The 25364-nt window shown below is 38.3% G+C and overlaps 1 protein-coding gene across 2 annotated transcripts in view; it reads left to right on the top strand.

The window, feature by feature from the left end:
• tbc1d9 (TBC1 domain family, member 9 (with GRAM domain)) overlaps positions 1-20048 on the top strand; it is a 54676-nt gene extending 34628 nt beyond the window's left edge. Inside the window, exons 15-22 of one of the 2 annotated variants that reach the window (XM_078404885.1) lie at positions 4159-4257; positions 4363-4431; positions 8184-8424; positions 9268-9333; positions 13697-13786; positions 16818-16892; positions 17034-17137; positions 17238-20048. In XM_078404885.1, coding sequence (XP_078261011.1) covers positions 4159-4257; positions 4363-4431; positions 8184-8424; positions 9268-9333; positions 13697-13786; positions 16818-16892; positions 17034-17137; positions 17238-17930 — 1437 coding nt within the window. In that variant the 3' untranslated portion in view covers positions 17931-20048. Of the gene's footprint in view, positions 1-4158; positions 4258-4362; positions 4432-8183; positions 8425-9267; positions 9334-13696; positions 13787-16817; positions 16893-17030; positions 17138-17237 lie in introns of both variants that reach the window. The other variant, XM_078404878.1, reaches the window with a different exon arrangement.
• Positions 20049-25364: the final 5316 nt, after the last annotated feature.

The following is a 25364-nucleotide window of genomic DNA, read 5'->3' as shown; positions in this document are numbered from 1 at the left end:
TCAGAGATTTTTCCAATGTAAACTACATACTGGATAAAAGTGACAATTTTATAAGATCAGAAATGGGCCCTTCAGTCTAAATCATCTATAGTAACCAAAATACCCCATCTAAACCTGTCCCATTTTTTTGCTTTTAGCCCATACCCGTCTTGTCCTTTCCTATCCATGTACCTGTTTAAATGTTGTATTTACCACAACCACTTCCTCTGGAAGTTAGTTCCATATATATACTGACCACCCTCTGTGTGTAAAAGGTTTTCCTTTGGGTTCTATTAAATCATTTCCCTCTCGCCTTAAATCTATGCTCTCTAGTTTGTGATTTCTCTAACTTGGGAAAAAGAAAAGGGGGACCCTATCTCTCTTATGATTTTGTACTGTAAAATTACCCCACAGCCTCCTGCCCTTTAAGGAACAAAGTCCTAGCCTGCCCATCCTCTCCATTTTCACTCAGTACTGGCAAATTCCTCGTAAATCTACTCTGCACTCTTTCCAGTTTAATGTCATCTTTCCTATAGTAGAGGACCAAAACTAAACCTATTCCAAGTGTGGCTTCACCAATGTCTTGTACAACTGTAACATAACATCCCAACATATATACTCATTTCCTTGCATGATAAAAGCCAATGTGCCAAAAGCTGTCTTCACTATCCTATTTAACGCTACGCTCATTGAACTATATATTTGTACTCCTAGATCCCTGTGCTGTATAACACTCGCCATCACCTAAACTTCACTGTAAAGATCCTGCTCTGGTTTGACTTCACAAAGTGTAACACCTCACTCTTAACTGAATTCAGCATTCCTCTGCCCACATGCCCAGTTGATCAAGATCGTTCTGAAATTTCTGATAACCATCTTCACTGTCTATGATACCACCTACTTTGGTATTATCTGCAAACTTGCTTATCGCGCCTTGGTATATTCGCATTAAAAAATCATTCAAGACATGACAAACAGCAGTGGACCCAGAATCATTCCCCAAGGCACAGCACTAGTCACAGGTCTCCAGCCCGAAAAACAAACTTGCACCAGCACCCTCTGCTTCCTACCATGAAGTCCATTCTGTATCCAGTCAGACAGTAACTGTAAAGAGAGAAACAGATTTAACATTTCAGATCAATGACCATTCATCAGAATGTTCTGATATAGTTGAAATTACATTAGCAGTGGTATTCTGACCAATGCTCAGTTGATTAACGTGCCCAGAACTGACAAGCCTGTAATTTATTAGAATGTTCTCATGGAAGATCATTATCCTGAACCATTAGCTCTTCTCTCTCCACAAATTTTACCTGACTTGCTCCCTATTTTGCCTGTCCACCCATCTACCTATTTTGCATCTACCCTGTACCTTACAGTTTGTATTCAGTCTGAAGAAGGGTCTCGACCCGAAACGACACCCATTCCTTCTCTCCAGAGATGCTGCCTGTCCCGCTGAGTTACTCCAGCATATTGTGTCTACCTGCGATTTAAACCAAAATCTGCAGTTTTTTCCTACACATTCTACCCTGTACCTTTTCTACTGTGCTTTTATATCGAACCAGGTTAAGGAGCACTGTGCTCTCTTGAGACAAGTCCATTAAATGGCACTTAAATTCCAGCCTACCTCATCTGACATCTCCATGCAGATTTATTTTTGGAGCACCTTTACCATATTTTACTTAGGAGTTCTGGAAGCAAATGTCAAATTTGTTTACATATATGTGCAGGATAAGTCGTTTTTGATTTCTCACTGTAGAAATGCACTTACAAATCCACTTTCTAAGAAAATCAAATTGAACGAGCTAAAATTAATTCTATCCCAGGGCATCTTTGACAGGAATTTCTTGGAAACCGTCTTAGAGTCATAGAGTTTTACAGCATGGAAACAGGTCCTTTGGCCTAACTTTCCCACATCGGCCAACATGACACATCTACGCTAGTCCCACCAGCCTGCGTTTGGCCCATATTCTTCTAAACCTGGCCTATCCATGAACCCATTTCTTTAATGTTGCGATAGTACCTGCCTCAACTACCTCTTCCGGCAGCTCATTCCATAGACCCACCACTTGTGTGAGAAAGTTACCCCTCGGGTTCCTATTAAATCATTCCCCCCTCGCTTTAAACCTATGTCCTTTTGTTCTCAATTTCCCCTACTCAGGGGAAAGTAGGTAAGACTCTGTGTGTCTACCCGATTTATTCCTTTCATGATTTTGTACACCTCTATAAGATCACCCCTCATCCTCCTGAGTTCCAACGAATGAGTCCTAGCCTGCTCAACCTATCCCGAAAGCTCAGGCCCTCGAGTCCTGGCAATATACTTGTAAATCTTCTCTGCGCCCTTTCCAGCTTGACAACATCTTTCCTATATTATGGTGCCCAAAACTGGAAACAATACTCTAAATGCGGCCTCACCAACGTCTTGTACAACTGCAACATAACTTCCCAACTTCTATACTCAATCTCATGCTTCAATCATTTTTTTGTCCTTGTAATAACAGATCTTGTAAAGTACGTGATTATATACTGGGTACTTCTGATTATGTGATGTTTATGCATGTACTTTTTGATTACATAATATTCCATTTGCTACTTCTCCAATCTAGTGCACAAGATAAAGAGCTTGTAGTATTGTGCCAAGGATCTTCGCACAGATTGAAGATTGCTCATCAATTAGATGACAAAGAGCCAGAACATGTGTCTTTTTCATGCTGAAATCATGTAAATAGTGTTCTCCAGGGATCAGTTCCTGGCCTCAATTATTACAGTTCCTATTAAAGACTTGGAGAGTAAAAGTGTAAGATTGTTGATGACACCAAATCAGTGGTTGCCATGATGATATCTGGATTATGCAACAACATTTGGATAGGTTATGAATGGGCATAATGTTGACAAATAGAATTTAATATGGGAAAGCGTGAGGTCATGCACTTCGGTAAAAAGGGTCAAAAGATTAATTGTTGTCTTAATGGAGAGAGATTTCAAATAAATAAAGTACAGAGTGGTCTAGGTGTTATTGTGCATGAATCACAAAACACTTGCAGGTTGATGCAGCAAGTGGTTAGGCAAATGCAAAACTGGCTTTATTGCAAGAGAGATGGGATTGGAAATGGGAAGACTTGGAACAATTATTGGTGAAGTTAAACTGGTAACAACCGATACAGTACATTGTATTAGTTCCCTTTATCTTATAGAAGAAATACTACCATTGGAGACAGTCCAAATACTATTCACTGGATGAATTCCCGAAATGAGAAGATTGTCCTATCATGAGCAGTTAAAGATGTTGGGCCTGTATTCTTTCGGCTTTACAAGAATAAGGTGTGATGTGATTGAAAAGTAGCATTCCTAGGGGCATGACAGGATAGATGTGTGATGCTCCCTCAAGTGTGAGAGTTTTGAATGAGGGGGCATAGTTACAATAAATGCATTTGATCACTTAAACTGAGGTGAATTATTTCTTCTAGAGGGTTTCTCAGGAGGGTTGTGAAGGCTAAATCGTTGAACACAGTTAAAGAGGGAGATACATTTTTGAAAGATTTAGAATTCAGAGTCACAGGGAACTGGTGCATGAGAGGAACTGAGGCTAGGGGCAGATCAGCCGGGATCACATTTAATAGTGCAACTGACTGTTGGGTCAGATGACCAGCTCCTTCTATTTTGTTTTGTGTTTTGTGTGATTTGCAGAGTGTGTCCACATAAGCTAAGATCCATACAACATTCATGATTGACATCGCCAGGCATGATCATTTGGAAGAAGATTTTGTCTAACCACCTTGCCGTGATATTGCATACAAGTTCTTTGGGGATTTTATTTACCAGAAAGTTAACTGGTTCAACTACTCCACAAGTGTGGTTCCAAGATCAGTTCAGTTCAGAATACCTAGCTTCTGACTCTCAAATCCTCCCATCACTCTACTTCCTACTCATTCGTATTATGGAAATATCTTCACCAGAAGGGCTGCAGGAGTTTGAGAAGTCAGTCCCATCACTATGACCTCAATGGCAGTTAGGGGTGGGCAGCCAGTACTGGCTTTACCAGTGACTTGTTAAATTTGTAAAACTTTTTTTAAACGATATGAAGTAAAGTTTGTATAAAACATTTGAAAATGGTTATTGTATTAGTGGTGTCCAGTATATTGATAACATATTTAAGGTATATTTATTTAATCTTTTCAGAAATTTGGCAGTATTAGAGCAGATGTGATCGAACAGATGCGGTTTAAGCAGAGACTGCGAGTCATTCAGACACTTGAAGATACTACAAAGCGTAATGTTGTAAGTGCAGTGATATATAATTTACTAGTTTTGCTTAACGTTGCAAATTCTGCTCAATATGTAGACTTCAATCTAGAAGTAGCTTTCATTTCTTTTAATGTTCAGGTTCGAGCCATTGTGACAGACACTGCATTCAATATAGATGAATTGGAGGAGCTCTATGTTCTTTTTAAGGTAAGCAAGTTATCTATGAGAGAAATCTTCTTGGCTTAGTTGGTACATGAAGTATTTCAGTAGTAAGTGTCCATCGAGATATTGTATGCATGTGGTTAAAATACAAATGAAATGCATCTCAAATGGAAATGCAAGTGTGCGTGCGGTCTTTTCAGAATTACGGCTACATTTGTGGAAGAAATACAAAGGTCTGCACCTACAGGCTTTCAAAACACCTTTGCCAACATTCTATTTGGTCCCATCAAAGACAAAATATATAAGTCCCAAACTGCTCTCCGTTTTGGGCTGTTGTTGGTCACAATCTATCTGGATGTGTGATTTGAAACTACACATCAGCTATGTTGCACATTCTGTTGTGCAACATTATTACATGTTATAATTACACAATATAATTACACTTTTAATTCCCCTATATTTAGCCTAATTCAATCTATTTAATTCAAACAGTAAAGGGACTTTCTACATAAATAGTTCAATGACTTAAACTGAATGTTTCTTTTACTAACTGCAAGCAACGTTTCACAGACAAGTTTAATTTACCTTTAGTCACCAGTTCACAGTATTGTTCATTTCATAGATCAAAACAGACTGAAATATTTAAATAGTATACATCAGTGAAGCCCTTGGAAGGAGTAAGTAAAACAAAATCTAATGCTGTTCAATCAACAGTAATAGGAGACAAATAAACTGATGAATTAAAATATTAGGAAGTACACTGCTGTTACTTGGAGGCTGGGGTTAAAGTACATAATTGAAACCACATTTTAATATTTAATGTTATTTTATTGCTTTGCTGTAAATTAATTCAAATTTCATTGAGCAGGAAATAAGGAGAAAACAATTGGATTTCCTTTATTTAGTTTTTAATTGGTAATTATTTCTGATTAGGTTCTCCAGCCTTTTAAAGTTCCAGCAGATTTATTTACTTGTTTTGCTTTTTTTCCCCCAGACTTAATTAATTATAGAAACATAGAAAATAGGTGCAGGAGTAGGCCATTCGGCCCTTCGAGCCAGCACCGCCATTCAATATTATCATGGCTGATCAATATATAAATATTGCTATATCAAGTGAAACATATTTGCTCTGATTGCTGATTATCAGTTGGTGTTGCCAAAGTTTGGTAGAATCTATAAGCTTGGATAGGACAAAAACATGGTTAAATATTAGGTTAAACAGCTAATGGAAATTAAATACCGTAATAAAGTTATTTATTGAAAGTTACAACAATTATTTTATTTGAAGGAGGAATATTCTTTTTGAATACAGTGCAATCATCTGATGCACAAAATGTTGATGCATGTGTTCATCCAATTTATTATATATCTCACTGTTAAATCTGCATCCATTGTGTCATTTGGACCGTAAACCATTTTCTTGATATGGTATCTAAATATGGATCTGCATTTCAGGAATAATGTAACATGCTGTAAAATAGACACTTTAAAATATTTTAGAAGAATTTTTAGAACTTCAGCTTTCTCTCTTCCCCTACCTTTCTCTGTTTAATAATATTATGCTATTTTTCCTAATTATTTGGGGAATAGGCCAAATCTAGATGGTGAATACCAGTGGTTCAAGTAAATGGGTGTTGGTTGTTTTGTATAAAGGTTGGCAAATTCAGCTCTTTGCCCTCATTGTCAGATGCTAAATCCCCAAATTTGTTGACCTTTTCCAATCGACAGATCTGTTAATACATTCTGTCATAGGACTCAAATGGAATCTTAATAGCGGGGCATTAACTTTAGGGTGGCACAGCTGGTCGAGCTGCTTCCTCACAGCGTCAGAGACCCAGGTTTGATCCTGACCTCGGGTACTGTTGGTGTGGAGTTTGCACGTTCTCCCTGTGACCGTGTGGGATTTCTCCGGATACACCAGTTACCTCTCAAATCTCAAAAGCGTGCGGGTTTGTAGATTAATTGGCCTCTGTAAAATTGCCTCTGCAGTGCAGGGAGTGTGAACGGGTTATCGATAGTGTGGACTTGGTGGGCCATAGGGTCTGTTTCCATGTGGTATTTCTAAACTAAACTAAACTTACTGAGATTTTCCCAGCAATTGGTTGAGGCATCAGTTTTGGATTCTGTGCCAGGGTACACACTTGGTGTAGATTCTCTGAGCTCAAACTTCTCACAGTGATTTACAGCTTCAGAGAAGGTAGGTAAAATTGTGGCAAATTACATTTTTTTAAATTGCGTTGAAGTAATATTTTAAGTGTTTAAGTGCTTTTACATGGTCCCTTTTTTAATTTATAGTATTATTTGTTTAATTAGTTTATGAATCTTTCTAATGGTCAGGGGCATTAAAATCATAAGCTGATTAGCTTCCAGACAGCAAAACTAAGGGTGTGTTTTTTCTGTCTGTCAGAATGTTGCTCACTTGTTTATTTGGGCAACACTAATTCCAGCCTGCTGATATGACCCAGATTTTCATAGACAAAGCATTGTTCACTGGCTTGCTAATCGGGTCCAATTTATTCTTGGTCAGTTTGTTTAGCCAAACAAAGTGAGCGGGTGAAATGAGGAAACCAAGCAAGAATTTTAAATGGCACATCTAATTTATCCCAATCTTTAAATCCTGAGCCTGGTAATTCGATGTCCATTCCCTCATATCCATGTGTGTATCTAAAACCCTCTTAAATGTCACTATCCTGTCTGTTTCCATCAGCACCCTAAGCAGCATGTTCCAGGCACCCACCACCCTATTTTAAAACAAACTTGCCCTGCACATCTTGTATTAAACTTTGCGCTGCTCACATTAGATATATGGCCTCTAGTCTTTGACATTTCTTGAGAGAAAAGTTGTGACTGTCTTCCCTATCTATGCCTCTTATAATTTTGTATACTTCTGTCAGGTCTCCCCTCAATCTTGCTCTATTGGTAACTCAAATTTACTGTACCTTAATTGGTGCATGTGACAATAAACTGACCTTGAAACCATCTGTCTGTCTAATCTCTCCTTGCAGCTAATACCCTCTAATCCAGGCATCTTTCAAGTAAATCTTGTTTGCACCCTTTTCAAAGCCTCTACATCCTTCCTGTAATGGGGTGACCAGAACTGCACTCGATACTCCAAAAGTGGCCTCATTCTCAAGTGTGACTAGAAAACTTCCACAAGTTTCAAAGCTAATGAGCGAGATGAAATATTGGAATTAATTAGCCACTCATGGTAATGAAGTTTGGAAAAAAACTTCCACAAATATCACTTTGATAATGTTTTAACAATTCATCTTTGGAAGAGAATTATACAGATGTTTGACAGTGACCATGAAAATTAAAAAGTTTGTTTTAGATTGGGAAGATCATTTGTAGTGCATTGGTTACTGTGCTGCTGCATGCCAAAGGTAAATGTAAACCAATTTTGAATATTAACAATGAGAGGTTAAACTTTTTTATGCAACATTTTCTGTCCAGGAACCATGATTGGTAAGAATTCTCAGTATCTATTACATGTTCTGTGAATGGAGAAAGTGTGATAATTAGCAGTCTTTCAATTTGTTCATTGGGAACTTCTTCCATTGTTTCCGTTCCTTTAAATGCTGATAGAGCAAGCCCTGACCATTAGAGCTGGCCATCTTTCTGCAAACTAATGACAAATATAATCTATATAAATCCATAAAAATGTAACTTTTAAACATATCCCTCATTTTTGGAAATTAATGAATATTTCTATTGCTTGCCTTACAATAAAACCTCGTCTTTGTTTTCACCATTTGAAAATTGTGAATATGATGTTCTTTTAAAATGTTCACATTTAGGCTGAGCATCTCACAAGTTGTTACTGGGGTGGAAATAGTAACGCCACAGACCGCCATGACCCAAGTCTGCCGTATCTTGAACAGTACCGTATTGACTTTGAACAATTCAAGGGATTGTTTGTACAACTTTTTCCCTGGTCATGTGGTGCACATTCAGATATACTGGCGAGACGCTTATTTCGACTACTAGATGAGAATGGAGACTCTTTAATAAACTTCAAAGAATTTGTCACAGGATTGAGTAAGTAAGGTTTACCATTCACTGTTGTGCAATGCTTTACCATTAATAAGTAAATGGAAAGGTTTAGATGGGGCATGCACATTAAGATATTTTATAAATAGATTAAGCATTATCAAAAATAAATGAAAGATTACATTTTTTATTGGCAATTTAAACAAAACGGCACAATAGTTGAATAATTGCCCATGCAGCAAGATGGGACATCAACATGAGGTTGGACTTTTCACAGAGAACTTGAAATCGTAAACTGATACTGAGGGGTGGTTATTCACGTGATGAGGAACAGGTCTGATACTGCACCAAGCAAGGTTATGGTATGAAGTTGATGGTGCAGGATAAAGTTATTATAAATGTAAATTTAAATTTTTTAATAATATTTAACCACTTTTTTTTAACACTTCAAATGGCAGTGGAGTTCAAGGGAGAGAAACCAGCATTAAAGCTCAGCAGAAATTATATTTCGCATGAGTAAATGGGTAGACCATTAGAACATTTGTCATAAGATGAAAATGTCAAAAACTAGAGGGCATAGCTTTAAGGTGAGAGGGACAAAATGTACAGGAGATGTGCATGGCATGTATTTTACACAGATTGATGGGTGCCTAGAACTCCAGGGTTGATGGAGGAAAATTCGATAGTATTTAAGAGGCTTTTCGATAGGCACATGGATATGCAGGGAATGGAGGGATATGAATTGCTTACACACAGATGAGATTAGTTTAACCTAGCAACATGTTTGGCATGGACATTGTGAGCTGAAGGCCTGTACCTGTGCTTTACTGTTCTATGTTTATGAACTATTCTGAAGTTTTTTAAATCAATTTCAATAATTTGTTTTCATAGGTACAATGTGTCATGCAGATCTTGTAGAAAAATTGAAGCTGCTGTACAAAGTACATGTACTTCCTGGTAAGATTATTATTTCTGTATAACAGGTAAAAATGGTACGTCATTCTCTAGTCTGCACTCTTTTTATATAATTGGTCATAACTCATCAGTGATGATATCACTGGTAGGAGAGAAAATGTGTATGAGACTATTTTAATGGGCTGGAGGAAACTGAAAGGGACAGGGTAATTTGGAAAGGAAGTGTTGGGCATTAAAATGTACCCAATCTTCAGCAATTATTATCAAGTCCGAGAGTACAGAAGTTCAGGAAGACATTTTTCCTACACGCTTAACCACTCCATTCCAGGTGATAATACATTTTCACTGCTTTTAGGTATGAACTTTCAGGAGCTTGGAACTTAAGTGGCATGTTATGTTCATGTCAAATATCAAAGCATACTTGAATGTTGTGGATGCATTGGTGCATGCAAGCATGGCCTGCTGCATTTTCTGAAGAATTGTGCTCTGTGCAGTCATCAATTATGTACTCATTTTTAACTATATGGTTGAAGGAAGATCATTGATGAAGCAGTGAAGATGTTTAGGGGTGAGAATCTGTCCTGATGCTCTATCCATAGGTCCATTAGCCAAGGTTGGATTCTGACCTCTGGTGCTTGTGTGGATTTCACACAATCTCCCCATGACTGCATGGGTTTCCCCAGATTGTCTAGTTTCTATGATCTTTTGAAATTGAAGCTCTAAAGTATGGAACAAGTAGCCATGGCAAACCCAATCTCTGCAGTGGGGGAGCAAGTTATTGATGTGCAAGTCCTGCTTGATACTGCTTTTGGTGACAGCTTTCATAACATTGCTGATGATCAGAGAACAGACTGATCGGGTGATAATGAACTAGATTGATTTGTTATCATTTTGTGAACAAGAATACATGGGTGGTTTCCACATTTGTCTGGTTGATGCAAGAGTTGTACATGTATTGGAATAATATAGCTAGAAATCTGGCTACTTCTGTAGTGCGTTTTCACTACTAGAGCCATGTTGTCTCGTCCCTTTTACTGTACTACTCTTAGCCATTACTTAATATCATTTAGATTGAATTGAATTACCTGAAGACTGGCTACTGCATGCTGGGGACTGCAGGAGGAGGTTGAGATCTATCGTGCGAATGGTGCTTCAGTTTGCAGGTGGTTGCAAATGCTTCTGTCTTGTCTTTTGCACTTATGTCCTGGACCCTACATTCAATGTGGATGAGAATGTTCATATTTCTGTTATCTGTTTAATTGTCCACCACCATTCATGATTAGATGTGACAGGACTGCACAGTTTCAATCCTATCCTTTCATTATTGATTGCTTGCCTTATATTTGGTTTTTAGCACATCAGTCTCCTTCAGCATTGCCCATTTTTAGAGAAGTTTGTTGCTGCTTCTGATTTATCATTCTGGGATCCTTACTAAACTAAGATTCCTTGCCTTGGGTTTAGTTATGGGGTGAGGCTGCAACTTGGAATGAAATGGACTTTGCGACTATGAATAAGCCACAGAAGGTTCAGTTCTCTTCCGCCCACAAAGGAATGTGCATGGACGTTGTAAGGCTTATGTTGATCCTACTTTTTAAAAAAAGGTGGTGAGGTCAGGATTGTTATTAAGATCAGGATTATTACAGAGGAAGTTTCTTTGCCACTTTTAACCTGATGCTAAGAGACTTTGAATGTGCAATCAATGTTGAGGGCTTCCAATAATCCCATCTGTGCACCACATCTGGTGGATCTAACTGCCAGTGGGTGAGGACTTTTCCAGGGGTTCTGATGAGTGAGTGTGGCATGTTGGATCTAAGTTATGTTTCCCTGACCCCAACTGTGAATCTGTAACTTAACGAATTTGTGGTGTTGTTCTTATGGTTTAGATATCATAAATCAACTAGATCTTTACAATGTCAACTGGGAAACAAGTGCCTTTGAGATTTTGACTACAGTTCCAGTTGATGCAGGATTGTCAAATTTTAATTTTATAATGTTTTAACATAGTGGTATTTATGCAATTTGCTTGGCCATTTCAGTGGGAATATAAGCAATAACATGGCTATATTAAATTTGAGTAAAGCCTACTCTCCAAAATGATACCATCAAATTTCAGATCATAGATTCTTGCTGTCCATACACATGCAATAACGGCACAGCATCCTATATACCTGTGAGTTTGAACAGCTCAGTATTAACTTCACGTGCTGATCTAGGAACCTGCAGTGGATTGTAAATATTCAGAAATGTTTGGGAGTATTTTGCCAGTATGTCCAAATGCAGTTCAAGCTATTGAAATGTAATGGATTACATGCTGTGATTTGTAAGCTTCTAGAATTCTGCAGCATCCAGGTTATTTGAGTTTTCGTATCTCGGTCATGCCATTGTGCAAGGGTTGGTACAGCCTACTTTAGAAAGAACGCTAGAATATAAAAACAGGGATGTAATGCTGAGGCTTTATAAGGCACTGAACAGACTGCATTTGGAGTATTGTGAACAATTTTGGGCCCCATATCTGCTGGAGAGGGACCAGAGGAAGTTTACGAGAATGATCCCAGGCACGATTGGGTTAACATAGGATGAGCGTTTGATCGCACTGGGCAGGGGTTTAGAAAGATGAGGGGAGATCTCATTGAAACTTACCGAATAGTGAAACGTCTGGATAGAGTGGATGTGGAGAGGATGTTTCCACCAGTGAGAGAATCTAGACCCAGAAGCCAGATCCTCAGAATAAAAGGAAGTACCTTTAGAAAGGAGATGAGGATTTTTTAAAATTAGAGGGTGGTGAATCTGTGCAATTCATTCCCAAAGACAGCTGTAGAGGCCAAGTCAATTAATATTTTTAAGGTTGAGATTGACAGAAAACAGGATAATGGGTTTGAGAGGGAAAGATAGATCAGCCATGATTGAATGGCGGAGTAAATTTGATGGGCCGAATGGCCTAATTCTGCTCCTGGAACTTATGAACTTAAGAGTGCCTTCTGCTACTTCTCCCAAAATTAGAAATGTTATCCATCTGCACAGATGCTTTAACCAGTGATAAAGGGTTGACCTGCCTTTACTTCAGAGCTTTTCCATGACCCAAAAATGTATTGACCTGGAGGACATGTTGGCCAACTGTTGATTGCAATAAATGAAGCACTAAAGCAAAATAATGGCGTTTATTCAAAATAGAAATATTAATGGCACAAATGGGCATCGGTAGACGCTAGAAACCCAGGTTCAATCCTAACTGCGGGTGCTGTCTGTATGGAGTTTGTAGGTTCTGCCTGTGATTGTGTGGGTTTTCTCTGGGTCCTCTGGTTTCCTCCCACATGCCAAAGATGTGCGGGTTTGTGGGTTAATTGGCTTCTGTAAATTGTCCCTTGTGTGTCGGATAGAACATAGCATATGGGTGATTGCCGGTCAGCGTGAACTCGGTGGACCGAAGGGTCTGTTTCCGCTCTGTATGTCTCAAACTAAGCACAAAAACCTACAATTAGAAACTTGGGGTTTTCTTCCTGAGCTTGGTTTGAGCATATTGGTGTTATGACAAAAATGGAACAGAGTTTAGCTGTCTTTTTGGTTGTTTGCAAATGTAAGAAAAAGTTGTTCTGTGCACCAATAAAAATAGCAAGCCCCGTCCACAAAATTACATTTAACAGCTGACTTGAAGCGTCCCCACTACATTTATTGGTTCTCAAAACTAAAACATATTGAGGAAGAAGGAACTGCAGTTGTTGGTTTAAACCAAAAATAGACACAAAAAGCTGGAGTAACTCAGCGGGACAGGCAGCATCTCTGGAGAGACGGAATGGGTGACTTTTGGGTCAAGAAACATATTGAGCATTTGTAAATATCTCTAACATTTGTAAAAAGTCCAAATCAATTAGAACTTAAGCCTAATATTAAAAATAGATTTAAAAAAATAACAGACAATATAATTAGCTCAATTAAATGTAACAAAAATTTAAATTTCTGTGCAGTCATCCTTTCAGCTGTTCAATTAAAATAAGCGTATCGCTCCAGTTCCAGGTTTATCCCACGGCAGGAACAGCAGGCAAATTGCAATGTTTCTTTGGTAGATAACTGCAGAAATTCTGTTGGAATCTAAGAGATATGCAGTGATCCGTTTGGGTCTTCTGTCTTGGGGTATGTTTTTGAATGAGTCAGGAACTTGTATACAGTTGAAGGTTACATGTCAACAGTTTCCCCACAGACCTGATGGCATTTTAGCAGAAGATTGAGGACCAATGTTCCACATTTCATTACATGCGTCCAAAGATGTGGGAAACTTTCAAATTGAGCAATTTAAATTGGGTTAAACCATTAATCAGACTGTCTACTAATATTTCGCTGTTGCAAAAATATATATGTTCAGAAAGGTTTCCAAGAACGGAATGAAGATGTTTTTTCTTATTGTCCTTAGAAACGTTTTTCAATGAACAAGAGGACCCTGATTCTGCATTTGAAGCTACACAATACTTTTTTGAAGATTTATTGCCTGAAACTGTTCATGGTAGGTTTTATAGTTATCTTACTGTCTTTTTTAAAATACAGGTTAATTTGCTAAAACACGTATTTTCATAACACGAATTGGATTGAATGTGAAAATATATTTTGTATTGCTTGGGCCCAATTAGAGAACAACTTAAATGTTACTTTGGAAATTAACAAGCACAAAAGAAAGCTATCTTGGGGTTGAAAAAAAAAGTCTGAGTAAAATAAACCGTTTCCATCTAACCTCCTTGAAGTAATTAGACACCATTGTCTCTTAAGAACACAGTCAGTTTCACCATAAGTAGGCATTGAAATTGCCAAGAACTACTACTTACACTCAAGAGTAAAGACTATTTAATTGCCATATGGACTGGGAACTAAACAATGAAATTCTTACTTGCTGCAGCTTTACATGCAACAACACAACAAATAAATATACGATGATCAACAAATGCCAATAATCAACACATGACCACTAATACAAGGTAACCAGATAATTGTAGTGTAACTGATACAAAGTCCATACTAGTTTGTTGCTGAGGTTGGGTTGCACAGAAATGTTCAAAAGCCTGCTGGTTGCTGCAAAGAAGCTGTTCTGGAGGTAACGGTTCTCAGGCTCCAGTACCTTCCTTCCCAATGGTAGCAGCGAGATAAGAGAATGGCCAGAGAGATATTAGCTGCGGGGGAGCGAGCTTGAGCTTCGGGGTGATTGCGGGCGGTCGCAAAGCGCCCATATGCGGAGAGCAGCCGTCCCTGGGCCACCGCAGACCGGAGCGCGAGTCCTCATCCCTGGGGAGACGCAGCCCGTAGTGCGAGTCCCTGGGCCGCCGCAGCCCGGAGCGCAAGCTTCCGCCTCCATCAGCAGCAGACTGAAGGGCGGCTCGCTATGGCTGCAGACTGGGCTGAAATCCGGCGTCTGGTAGCCGACTTCCAGAGAGCGCAGTTCGCCAGCAACGTGCAGAGGTAGGTAGGAAGGGAAAAGGATAAGAAAGGAGGGGAGAGAAGAAGGTGTGGGGGGGGGGGGGGAGCCTTTGCAGCCATTCTCCTGCCTGGGACCAACTGCTTTGCAGGTCGGGCCCGGATAGATTCCCCCTTTCGCCAGTCCGGAGTCACTTTTGATGACTACTCACTGGTATGTCTTGAGGCAGCCATGCATCCTGCACTAAAGGCCGCATTGACTCCAGATTGTGTGACTTCTGAAACAGTTTAGCTCAATCCTTCCATCAAACCCATTTTCTTATTTAGCGGTAGTGTACTTCAGACGGACTAGTTCTCTAATCGTTGTCATTTTAAGGCTGCACGACTTCATTAACCACCAAGAAACAAAATAAACACAACTGCATCGCTGAAAGTTAATATTAACACTCTGTTGACCAAAGGCATTGTTTTAAAATTGCCAGTTTTAATAAGGAAAAACTCCACTGAATTTCACCCAAGTCTTAGCACACAAACCCTCAGATTTCCTTACACAGAAGTGTATAGCTAGCTGTACTATAAAAAACAGTTGTCATCAAGTGAAGTTCAGTGAAAGGCTTCTGGAGAAGTGCAAACAGGCAACCACTGCTTATAACAAAAAGGTCTCCAGCAAGGACTGAATATGAGTGGACAAACATACATTAGAAACTCTGTTGACTTAGTTTGAGGACCGAAAATGAAACACTAGATACATGTACTTTGCTGGATTGAACCATTGTCAAGTCAAGTCAAGTCAATTTTATTTGTATAGCACATTTAAAAACAACCCACGTTGACCAAAGTGCTGTACATCTGTTTAGGTACTAAGGGAAAAAAATGAAACATACAGTAGCACACAAACATAACAGCACATACAAAACAGTTCACAGCGCCTCCTCAATGGGCCTCAAACGCTAGGGAGTAGAAATAGGTTTTGTGCCTGGACTTAAAGGAGTCGATGGAGGGGGCAGTTCTGATGGGGAGAGGGATGCTGTTCCACAGTCTAGGAGCTGCAACCGCAAAAGCGCGGTCACCCCTGAGCTTAAGCCTAGACCGCGGGATAGTGAGTAGCCCCAAGTCGGCCGACCTGAGGGTCCTGGAGTTAGAGAGGTGGGTTAGAAGATTTTTGATGTGGGGGGGAGAATGTCCATTTAGGGCTTTATATGTGAATAGGAGGAGCTTGAAGTTGATTCTGTACCGTACAGGGAGCCAGTGGAGAGAGGCCAGAATCGGCGTGATGTTGTCCCTTTTACGGGTACCCGTCAGGAGTCTCGCTGCGGCGTTTTGGACCAGTTGCAGGCGGGACAGGGACAGGCGTGGACTATTTCATGTAGATAAACGATGGAGATAACAGCTTGAGCACTGGACATCACAATTTCCTGTATTGAAAGTTCATCCTGTGTGGGGGTGGTTGTAAGTTTTGTTAAATTGCAAAATTCTTTTTTTTCACTCAAAATTCCTTTTGTTTTTCCCATCTGTGTTCCTTTTTTTTGGTTTGACAAGGTTGGCAGCTCTGTACATGTTGATCATATGGGATTCAACAGTGTTTCTACTGGTTGCAAAAAGTACCTTGCTCAAGTCATGTTCAGCATTTCGACAACATTAAGAGAAATTGTGATGGGAAAAATAGATAGCAATTTAAGTAATGAATTAATTCAATACACTGAACAGTTTTCTGTTCATCAGATGCTGTCCATCAGATGTAGGTCTAATTAACAGATGTCCATTCAGGATTCTTGTGAAATCTTGCAGAATATGGACCTACCAGGTAGTCAGACATTGTGCCATACCATGCTGTATAAGGGAGAGAAGTATTTGAGATCTTAATAAATAATGGGGGCTACAATGCATTAGTTTAATCATTGATTTTTTAAGATTGAGAAAGAAATGGGAACAGCGAGGAGAAAATTAATTTAAGTTGGTAAATTTGTTAAATGGCATACAGAAATATAACAAGAAAAGACATTGGGGGAGAAATTAAAAAGATGCAATTAAAACAAATATTTTTAAATCTTTTAAAATGTGGCAGTTTTGCCCAAATGTCCAAACATTTTACAGCTGAATGGTGGATAATAAAATGGCTTTTATTTGCCCAGTTACAGAAATTGAGTCAAGGACAAAAAGTGAAACAGAAGATGGCTTTGTCACTGTAAACCTGAGGAATGAAAAAGGTAGATTTAAGGTTAACATTTTTAAAGAAATATATATTTTTTTGAGATATCATTTTCATAAGGATAAATATAATTTTGTCTCAACTTTAAAAATGGATTTTAGTACAATAAATTCAACCTTTTTTTGCTCTGTTGTAGCAGAAAAGCAACAAAAATCACGTGATTATCGACATTACATCAGAATGTGGGCCCGGGAAAGGGAGCCTAAGTTGCAGAATATCAAAGACTTGCCCAAGCTGAATCAGGTAAATTGGATGCTTCCGTACCCTAACTTGTAAGTAAGAAGTTAGTAGCTTCAAAACACGCTGGTATTTAATGCACAATTATTTTTTAATCCATTGGCAGGAGCAATTCATTGAATTGTGCAGAACCCTGTACAACATGTTCAGTGAAGATGCAAATGAGCAAGAATTGTACCATTCTACTGCAGCTGTAACCAGTTTACTTCTGGAGATTGGTGAAGTAGGAAAACAGTTCATCAGTCAGGCACTCCAAGAACCAGGTAGCAGTCATGACAGTAAAAGCAAACTGCATCCAAGGAGAGAAAACCAACCATTACATTATGGACAAGGGGATTCTTTCTCTTCCATCCTCGAAGCAATAGAGGATGAAAAGGTGTCTTCCAGTGAGATGCAAGAAATTAAATTGGACGACAGTTCACCAAAAGAAAATGGTACTTCTTCAGCAATGATAATTTCAGATGACGAAACCAAAGATGATACTTCCATGTCCTCGTACTCTGTGCTGAGTGCTGGCTCTAATGATGACGAGAAGTTACAATGTGAGGATATAGAGGACACAGTGCTTGTTCGTAATAACAATGAAAACACTCTTCCCAGGAGCAATAATATAGACAAAGACTGGGCTATCACCTTTGAGCAGTTTCTGGCTTCTCTTCTAACAGAAAACGCTTTGGTGAGATACTTTGAGAGGGCTGGGCTAGTGATGCCTGGGATTACAAATGCTAAGAATGTCAGGATGATGGGAAAACAAATCACATCAGTAAATGACTATGAGATTGCTCCAATCTCAGGATAAGTTCATTTCTGCTGCTGTGACATATTTACATAATGTTTTACAAACATATAGACCAATGAAATGTTCAGTAAACAGTGTACAGTAGTTTCAGGAAAGTTGTCCGAAGTATTGTATCTTGTATTGTAAATTATAAGATGAAATTTCACCCTTCTAAACCCATGTTATGTTCTTGGCCATTAGGCATAATACTTTAATTTATAACATCTCTGTAGCAAACTGGAGCACCTGTACTTTTTTTCTCATGCTGCTTTTTAAACCAGAGCAAGTATTTTTGTTTGTTAATCATACGTGACCAGTTGCTCCTTGTAACTTTGTTCAATTGTGTCTTCTAATGTTATTGAGACCATTTCTGAAAATTTTCATTTTTATACTAGAGATCTGTTCTATTACGACTGTGTCATTTTTCAAACTGAAGTTGCTATCTTAAATTGGTTACTTCCCTTTTTTAAAAGGATTGTTGGATGTTGGCTTGACCGTTAAAATTATAGGAACAATACAGAGAATAATATTCAAACATCAGTTTAAAAGACTCCGTTAGAATGGTTAATTGTTGTTAAATTAATATAGGACGCCTGGCAGGAAGAACTAAGCAGTTATTTAATGATTGAAAATGTCCAAGTATAAAAATTAGCCAGAAAACAAAATAAAGATTGTAAATCTAGATAGACCTAAAATCTCCCCTCTGCATCAAGTTGTATCCCTTGGTGAGGCCCATTGAGGAGAGAAGGGTCAATGGGGAGAGAGACATGCACATAGTTGGAATTGTACATTGGGGATATAGGAACATGAAAGCATAAGATTTATAATAGTTTGTAGGGAGAGACAACGAGACAAGAACAGCAAGCAGAGAGAGAGATTCCAAATCATGACAAATTTAGTAGTGTGAAGCCCAGATCTGAGGGTCTATGTCCTGGGTCTGTGATTATGCAGTCTTTTTTTCTATGTCAATAATTTATCTGATATCTCATCATTGAAATCTGGCTCCTGGGCATTCTGGATCGATTTCCAAATTCAACAAAAGTACTCAATATTTGTCACTAGAAACTCAATACTTTTATTTCTAAGCTTACAAAATCAGCCATTCTAATGGCGAGACTATAAAAGAAGCCTTTTGTAAAATGTTATCAAAAAGAAATGTATGTCCTGCGTTCACATCAAAATACATTCATAGGTTAATTGGCCGCAGTTTTCATGATGCACACTGATTATTATGAAGTTGAGGCATGATTGCCCTGATTCTAAATATCATGGAGTTTAAATTCACTGGTGGTAGGCAAGGCCCAGTAAGGCCTGTGCTGCTCCCTTGAGCCCTAAAGTTGCCAGCGTCCTTCAGTCCAGCTTTTCAATAGTTGTGGTAGATTTTGAGTTTTCTTGGCCAAAAACAGTGAGTCATGTTGTGCTCAATCTTACCCATTAACCTCATAGCCACACTTATCCTTCATGGTTGTACAGCTCCCAACAGCCTCATAGCCTTAGTTCCAAGGCCATTCTGCATGCAAAACAACCTGTTTCACTATTTTTAATTGTCTCTGCTTATCAGATGCATTTTAATAAAATTGATTTAACAAAATTTAAATTATGTAAAGATACATTAAACAAACATCAATTTGGAACAAATATATAATAAAATAAAGGAACAAAAAAAAAACAGCTTGCCATTTATTTTAATGATGATCAGCAACCCTATTTAAATAAATGGGGCTCACTAGTTCTGACGGCCTTTGCTGGCATGAAACTGAGAGGCCAGGTAAGGAAGTGTATCCTGTCCCTCTGTTCAGTAAGTTACGAGATGTCCCTGGACTCTATGTTGGACAGCATGTGGATGCGGAAATCTGGAATTGCTGGCATGCATGTTGCAACTAGTCAGTCGTCTACAGAAATGTGAACGGGATCGCCAGCAAAATACTGCCGATGAACAATGTCGCGATGTTGTCAGTGTCATTTGTTACTGCACAATCTCTATGGTGAACTTTTCCCATTTTGGGAGAAGACCCTGGCAGTTTAAAGCTTCCATCCTGGTATATAATCGATGGGCACTTGGTCTGTTCATATCTACAATCAAATGTTAGTGTTATTGGCAATTAACCAATTGAAATGGGACAGAAACATTTTTCTGAGCATTTTGTTTATCCAGAAAGGTGAATCCATAGAATAGACATGAGATCTTAATGTTCCTCTTACCACACGTGTGGCTACGCTTGCTGCATGTTTTAATTTTCTTTTTGTTATTTTAGATTTTCAGCATCTGCAGTTTTTTTTCATTTTAACTTGCATTGGTTTATTTAATTGACAGTGAAAGTATTGTGAGATAAGTCATTTTCCTGTAAGCTATTCTCTATACCCTCAAATATTCAGGCTATTGCAGAATTGGATTCTCAGGTATCTAAAGAAATAGCACATGTTTTAAAAGATCTGCTTTTGTGTTGCCTCTTAGCTGGGAGATATCTATCCAGTCTAATCATGGTATGGATTTTTTAAGCAGGCAGAAGAGCTGCTGTCAGCATGTCATTTCACATCTTTTTTGACATAGTGGTCAATGTATATGCTGGCATTTGAAGTAGTTCATTCAAACTGCACGTGTGGATGAATAATTTGTATTACCCTCTCCATATTTAAATAACATGGTATGCAATTGTTGAATTATCGTAGTACCATTATTTCATCTACAATTATAGAAAGGTGGACTTACACAGGTTTTTAGTCTTGGAACAGATCGGCAGAGCAATGGTGTAAGGAGTAAATGGGAAAAATACACTTTAGATATGACAACATAGCACTCATTATATTCTGCTTTGAAATAATCTGATTACTTGATAATTTTCTATTCTGTATTGTATTTCACCTCTTCCACTCATTGAAATCCATTAAGTACATCAATTGAGTGCTAATGCATCCAATCAATAGTGTTACATTACAATATTATGTTGGTTGATACTCTTGATACTTGTAATATGCTTACCGATTGATTGCATGTAAATGTATTGCACAGTAAGGTGGATGCTTGTGCAATATCATTCAAAGCACATGAAAGATGGTTTTACATTAGAAAATTACTTGGCTTTAAAATGTCTTCATGATCTGTTTGCTATCAGATCCACATTTATCATTTCCTGATGCATTTCCTTAAGTGCCAGTGTTAAACTTTAAGTAATTCTTTCCTCCAGGGAAATGTCAGATTTTCTTTGAACGAGCTGTGCAGTGCATGGTGTCTCCTCAGCATTGATTTACAGACTTCACAGAAAGCAAAATTACTGGCTATGGGAATTGAATGGAAGGATGCTGCTTGAACTTCAATAATTAAGCAGATTGCTGTAATATTTGTCTGAGAAGTTATTAGATTGATCTTGAAATGCATATTTAATAATATAATGAAACAACCGATGTAAATTTGTCTTGTCCAACTAACAGAAGTTGAGTAAGGGACATTTAAAATTAAAAGATAATATACTATGCGTTAGATCAGGCTGCAATGGTGAAGAGAGAAGTAATTTTTCATGCAATTATCTACCTAGGCCCTGGAGAAACTATGCTTAGAACACTTAGCAAAAGATTTTTTTGCTTTGGAGATTTATTGCATTGATTCCTAGGATGGGAGTGTTATGAGGAGAAATTAAGCAGTTTTGGGCCTATTCTATCTAAAATTTAGAAGAAAGAAACGAGTGAGAGTACTCATTGAAACAATCAAAACGCTTACAGATCTTAATGGATTAGATGCAGGGATGATATTACCCCTGAATCAGTCTTGTACTGGGAGTAGTCATAGACTCAAAATAAGAATTGACCATTCAGGACTGAAATGAGATGTAATTTATAACCAAAGATGGTAAAGTAGGCTTAAAATGTTTAAAATATGGGTAGATTTTTTAACATTAAGAATCCAGAGGTACGGAGTGCTGATAGAAATTGATGCATCAGAAGTGATTTAATAAACTAGTGGGAAAAGTAAATCAAACCAATGCACACTTTTGAGACCTAAAGTGTTCTGCTGGTTAAAAACAAACATGGGTAAATGGGACTATATTCAAGTACAATGGTCCGTATGAAAATGGTGGGCCGAATGGCCTGTTTCTGCTTTACATGAATCTGTGGTCACTAGAAAGTTTAAAAGTGCTTTGATCTCCTAGAGCGGTTGAGATGAGAACTTGAAACCCTTCAGAACCGTTGCACCCATTAGTTTACTGTTTTCCTATCCTCCCTAAATTTTCGCACCTTTGAAATTCTGCTACTCGTGTCTGACTGCACAATTAGCCCCATTTTTGGTGGCCAATCCTGACCCACATTCCATCTCAATGGTTCTTTATAGTTACGTATGCACAACATAGTGAAATTATTTTGCACAACCCACAAATGCATAGTTATCACAATTTTGGTGCTGTTTTAAAATAAAAGCAAATCTGTGACCCAAATTTAAAATTCTCTTCTGCTCAAACTCTTCCATGGCCCCACTGCTTACTATCTTTGTAATCTCTTCCAACCCTATCTACATTCTTCTGTTTTGATTCTTGTACACATCCTTAATTTGCTTCATCCTGCTGTTGGAGCCCATGTCTTTAGGTTTGTAGTGTTTACTATTATTGATAAGATCAGGAGCATGTCAACGTGACAAGGTTTGCAAAGGCTGCAGAAGCATTTAAGCTGCATGGGTCATGAGGTGGGAGATGCAGTTAAGTATGAATGTGTACACTTTAGAAATAGGAAAAGGTGGACGGAACAGTCTTTAATTTGACATTGTGCAAGATGCAGCTCATATGATTACTAAGTCCACAAATATTTGCAAATTCAATTACATAACACTTTCGGCATTAAGCAGTTGGGGTGTTAAAAGATAACAACTATTTCCCGATTTGTATCACTTCAGAAAGTTGTAGGGGTACTTCTTGTGTCAGTCACCCTTGTGGCTGAACATAACTTCCATTCCAGAGGTATTTGGGCCACATCATCCTGGGACTGCCTATCATTTGGATAATTCCTGGGCTCACTTTTTTTCCCCATGTAGTGTTAGACTTAGACCTAAAGGGGCAAATAAATTACTCGCCTGCATTCTCCAGCCCTGCAATATACTAACAACTTCCTTCCACATTAAAACTACTGGTTACTTGCCTACCTGACCCAATTGCCGATCTCTAGATCTCTCAATCATACTTGCTATTTGAAGACCAGCCCCTAACTCAATCATGCATCCTCCATATCCCTCCATTCCCTTTCAATTATACTTTTGCCTCCATACCTTTCCCACCTTTGACTCAAGACATCGCAAATGCCCTTTGTAATCCACCCCACATCACCCAAAATATTAAGTTCCGGTGCCTCCACTTCCCTACCCACCCCGCATCCATGGATCATGGTAGTTCAATTGGTCTGAAATCTGAATGCCCTGAAAACAGCCCTGGAAAGGACTACCAGAAGACACATTTTCACTGTTAATTATAGTTTATTAAGTAGAGTTGATTATTGTATGCTTAAATCTGGCGAGGTAGTTATAAAGAAAATCTTGCTTGTAGTGGAATGACAGGTGCACAGACTACAGTTGGATTGCTCACTAAATTACAGACAAATTCACTCAAATTATGAATAGAAATGCCTTTTTTTTCCTGTTACAATGTTGGCATTAAAATAGAGCAATGGTAGGATTGTTTGCATCGAGTGACAGCAGCAACATTGACAAAATTAATATTTATAATGCCCAAATAAACCATGCAACACATGAAGAACTCATGAATGTTTAAGTAGGACAGACAGTATCTCTGGAGAGAAGGAATGGGTGATGTTTCGGGTCAAGACCCTTCAGTCTTCCTTCTCTCCAGCGATGCTGCTTGTCCTGCTGAGATATTCCAGCATTTTGTGTCGATCTTCGATGTCATCTAGCATTGCAGTTCCTTCCTACACATCATGAATGTTTAAGATTGCAATTAATTATATGGGAAGGAAAATAAACTTGAATTGCAAGTGGTCCAGTGCATCACAAGACAAAAGAAGAATTAACATGCCATTTACTTAGAATGTGCATGCATACACTTACTCTCAGACTTGGCCTGGGTGTGGAGTACATATATCTAATTCTCTGCATTCATGGAGGTAAAATCCACAATACATGATTTAGAGATGCCCACCACAGGAATCTTCAATCTACTAAATTGAATATTATATAATGGGGAACTGCAATAAAACCGATACTATAACCTAATTCAGCAATGCGGATGATCTTGGGATGCTGTGAGTTCATGATTTGAATGATACATACATGTAATTTTAACTCTCGGGACTGGATTGCTACCTTGGAATCATTACCCATTATCTGCTGGATTTGTAATATACACCAGCACAGAATTAGATGATTAGGATGGGTAAGGATGCATTTCCCAGTATTGATTCCTAAGCAAAATGTATGTTCACGCATGTGATTTGGTCTTTCTCTGCCTTAAGATATTTGCTTAGCTTATTAATGTTTCATTGTAATGCGTCGGCAACACCCCTATAACTTTGGAGTAGTGTGGTAGCCAAGGAAATCAGGAACTTTGTAGGCCAAGGAATAACTTCCTGGAAGAGTTAGGAAAGGTGGATTTCTTGAGGAAATCTTCATGGTTGCTATCAAAATTGTTAAGTATTGTTTCTGGTCACACGCAAGTGATTTACATCTTCAATTTCTTGTCCATTCCTATTGTGAAAGCTAAGGTTATTAACGTTAGTGTCAGTTATAAAGGCAGTTTCAATTAAAATTCATATTACTATGGAATTGCAGGGTTGCAGTGTGGCGCAATGATAGAGTTGCTGCTTATCAGCGCCAGAAACGTAGGTTTGATCCTGACTATGGGTGCTGTCTATATGCAGTTTTGCATTCTCCCAGTGATCACATGGGTTTTCTCCGGGTGCTCCGTTTTCCTCCCACATTCTAAAGACGTGTGGTTTTGTAACTTAATTGGCTTCTGTAAATTGTCCCTCGTGTGTAGGATAGAACTAGTGTACGGGTAATCAATAATCGGCGTGGACAGTGAGTCTCTAAACTAAACTAAACGAATGATAATGAAACTACTGCCCCACACAAAATTATTGGTAAATTCTAAAACAATTGTTCATTACATAAATATCAAATGAATTATCACAGTACATGATTTTTAAAATAGCCCTGCTTGAAACAAATTGCAAAAACTAACATGTGGAGAGCTTTTTCTGCTTTAAAAATTAGGAATGTACAACTGATATTGCTACTGGACTCTGATTTGCTCCTGGTTGAAATTTTGTTAGACAGGAAACAAGCAAACTTTGTGGATCCAAATTATCTTATGATCTATTTCCATAACTTGTGTTTTTGTGGATCCATGTATGTTTAAAACATTGCAGAATGATACATTTCATCTACAGTTAGCTATGGGGTTTCCAAATTAAAACACATCCTAATAAAACAAATCAGTTCTATGAGATTATTCACTTTGAGCT

This window comes from Rhinoraja longicauda, chromosome 1 (assembly GCF_053455715.1).
Source record: "Rhinoraja longicauda isolate Sanriku21f chromosome 1, sRhiLon1.1, whole genome shotgun sequence".
NCBI lineage: Eukaryota > Metazoa > Chordata > Chondrichthyes > Rajiformes > Arhynchobatidae > Rhinoraja > Rhinoraja longicauda.
Note: the sequence above shows the minus strand (reverse complement) of the source record. Positions and strands in the feature narration are given on the sequence as shown.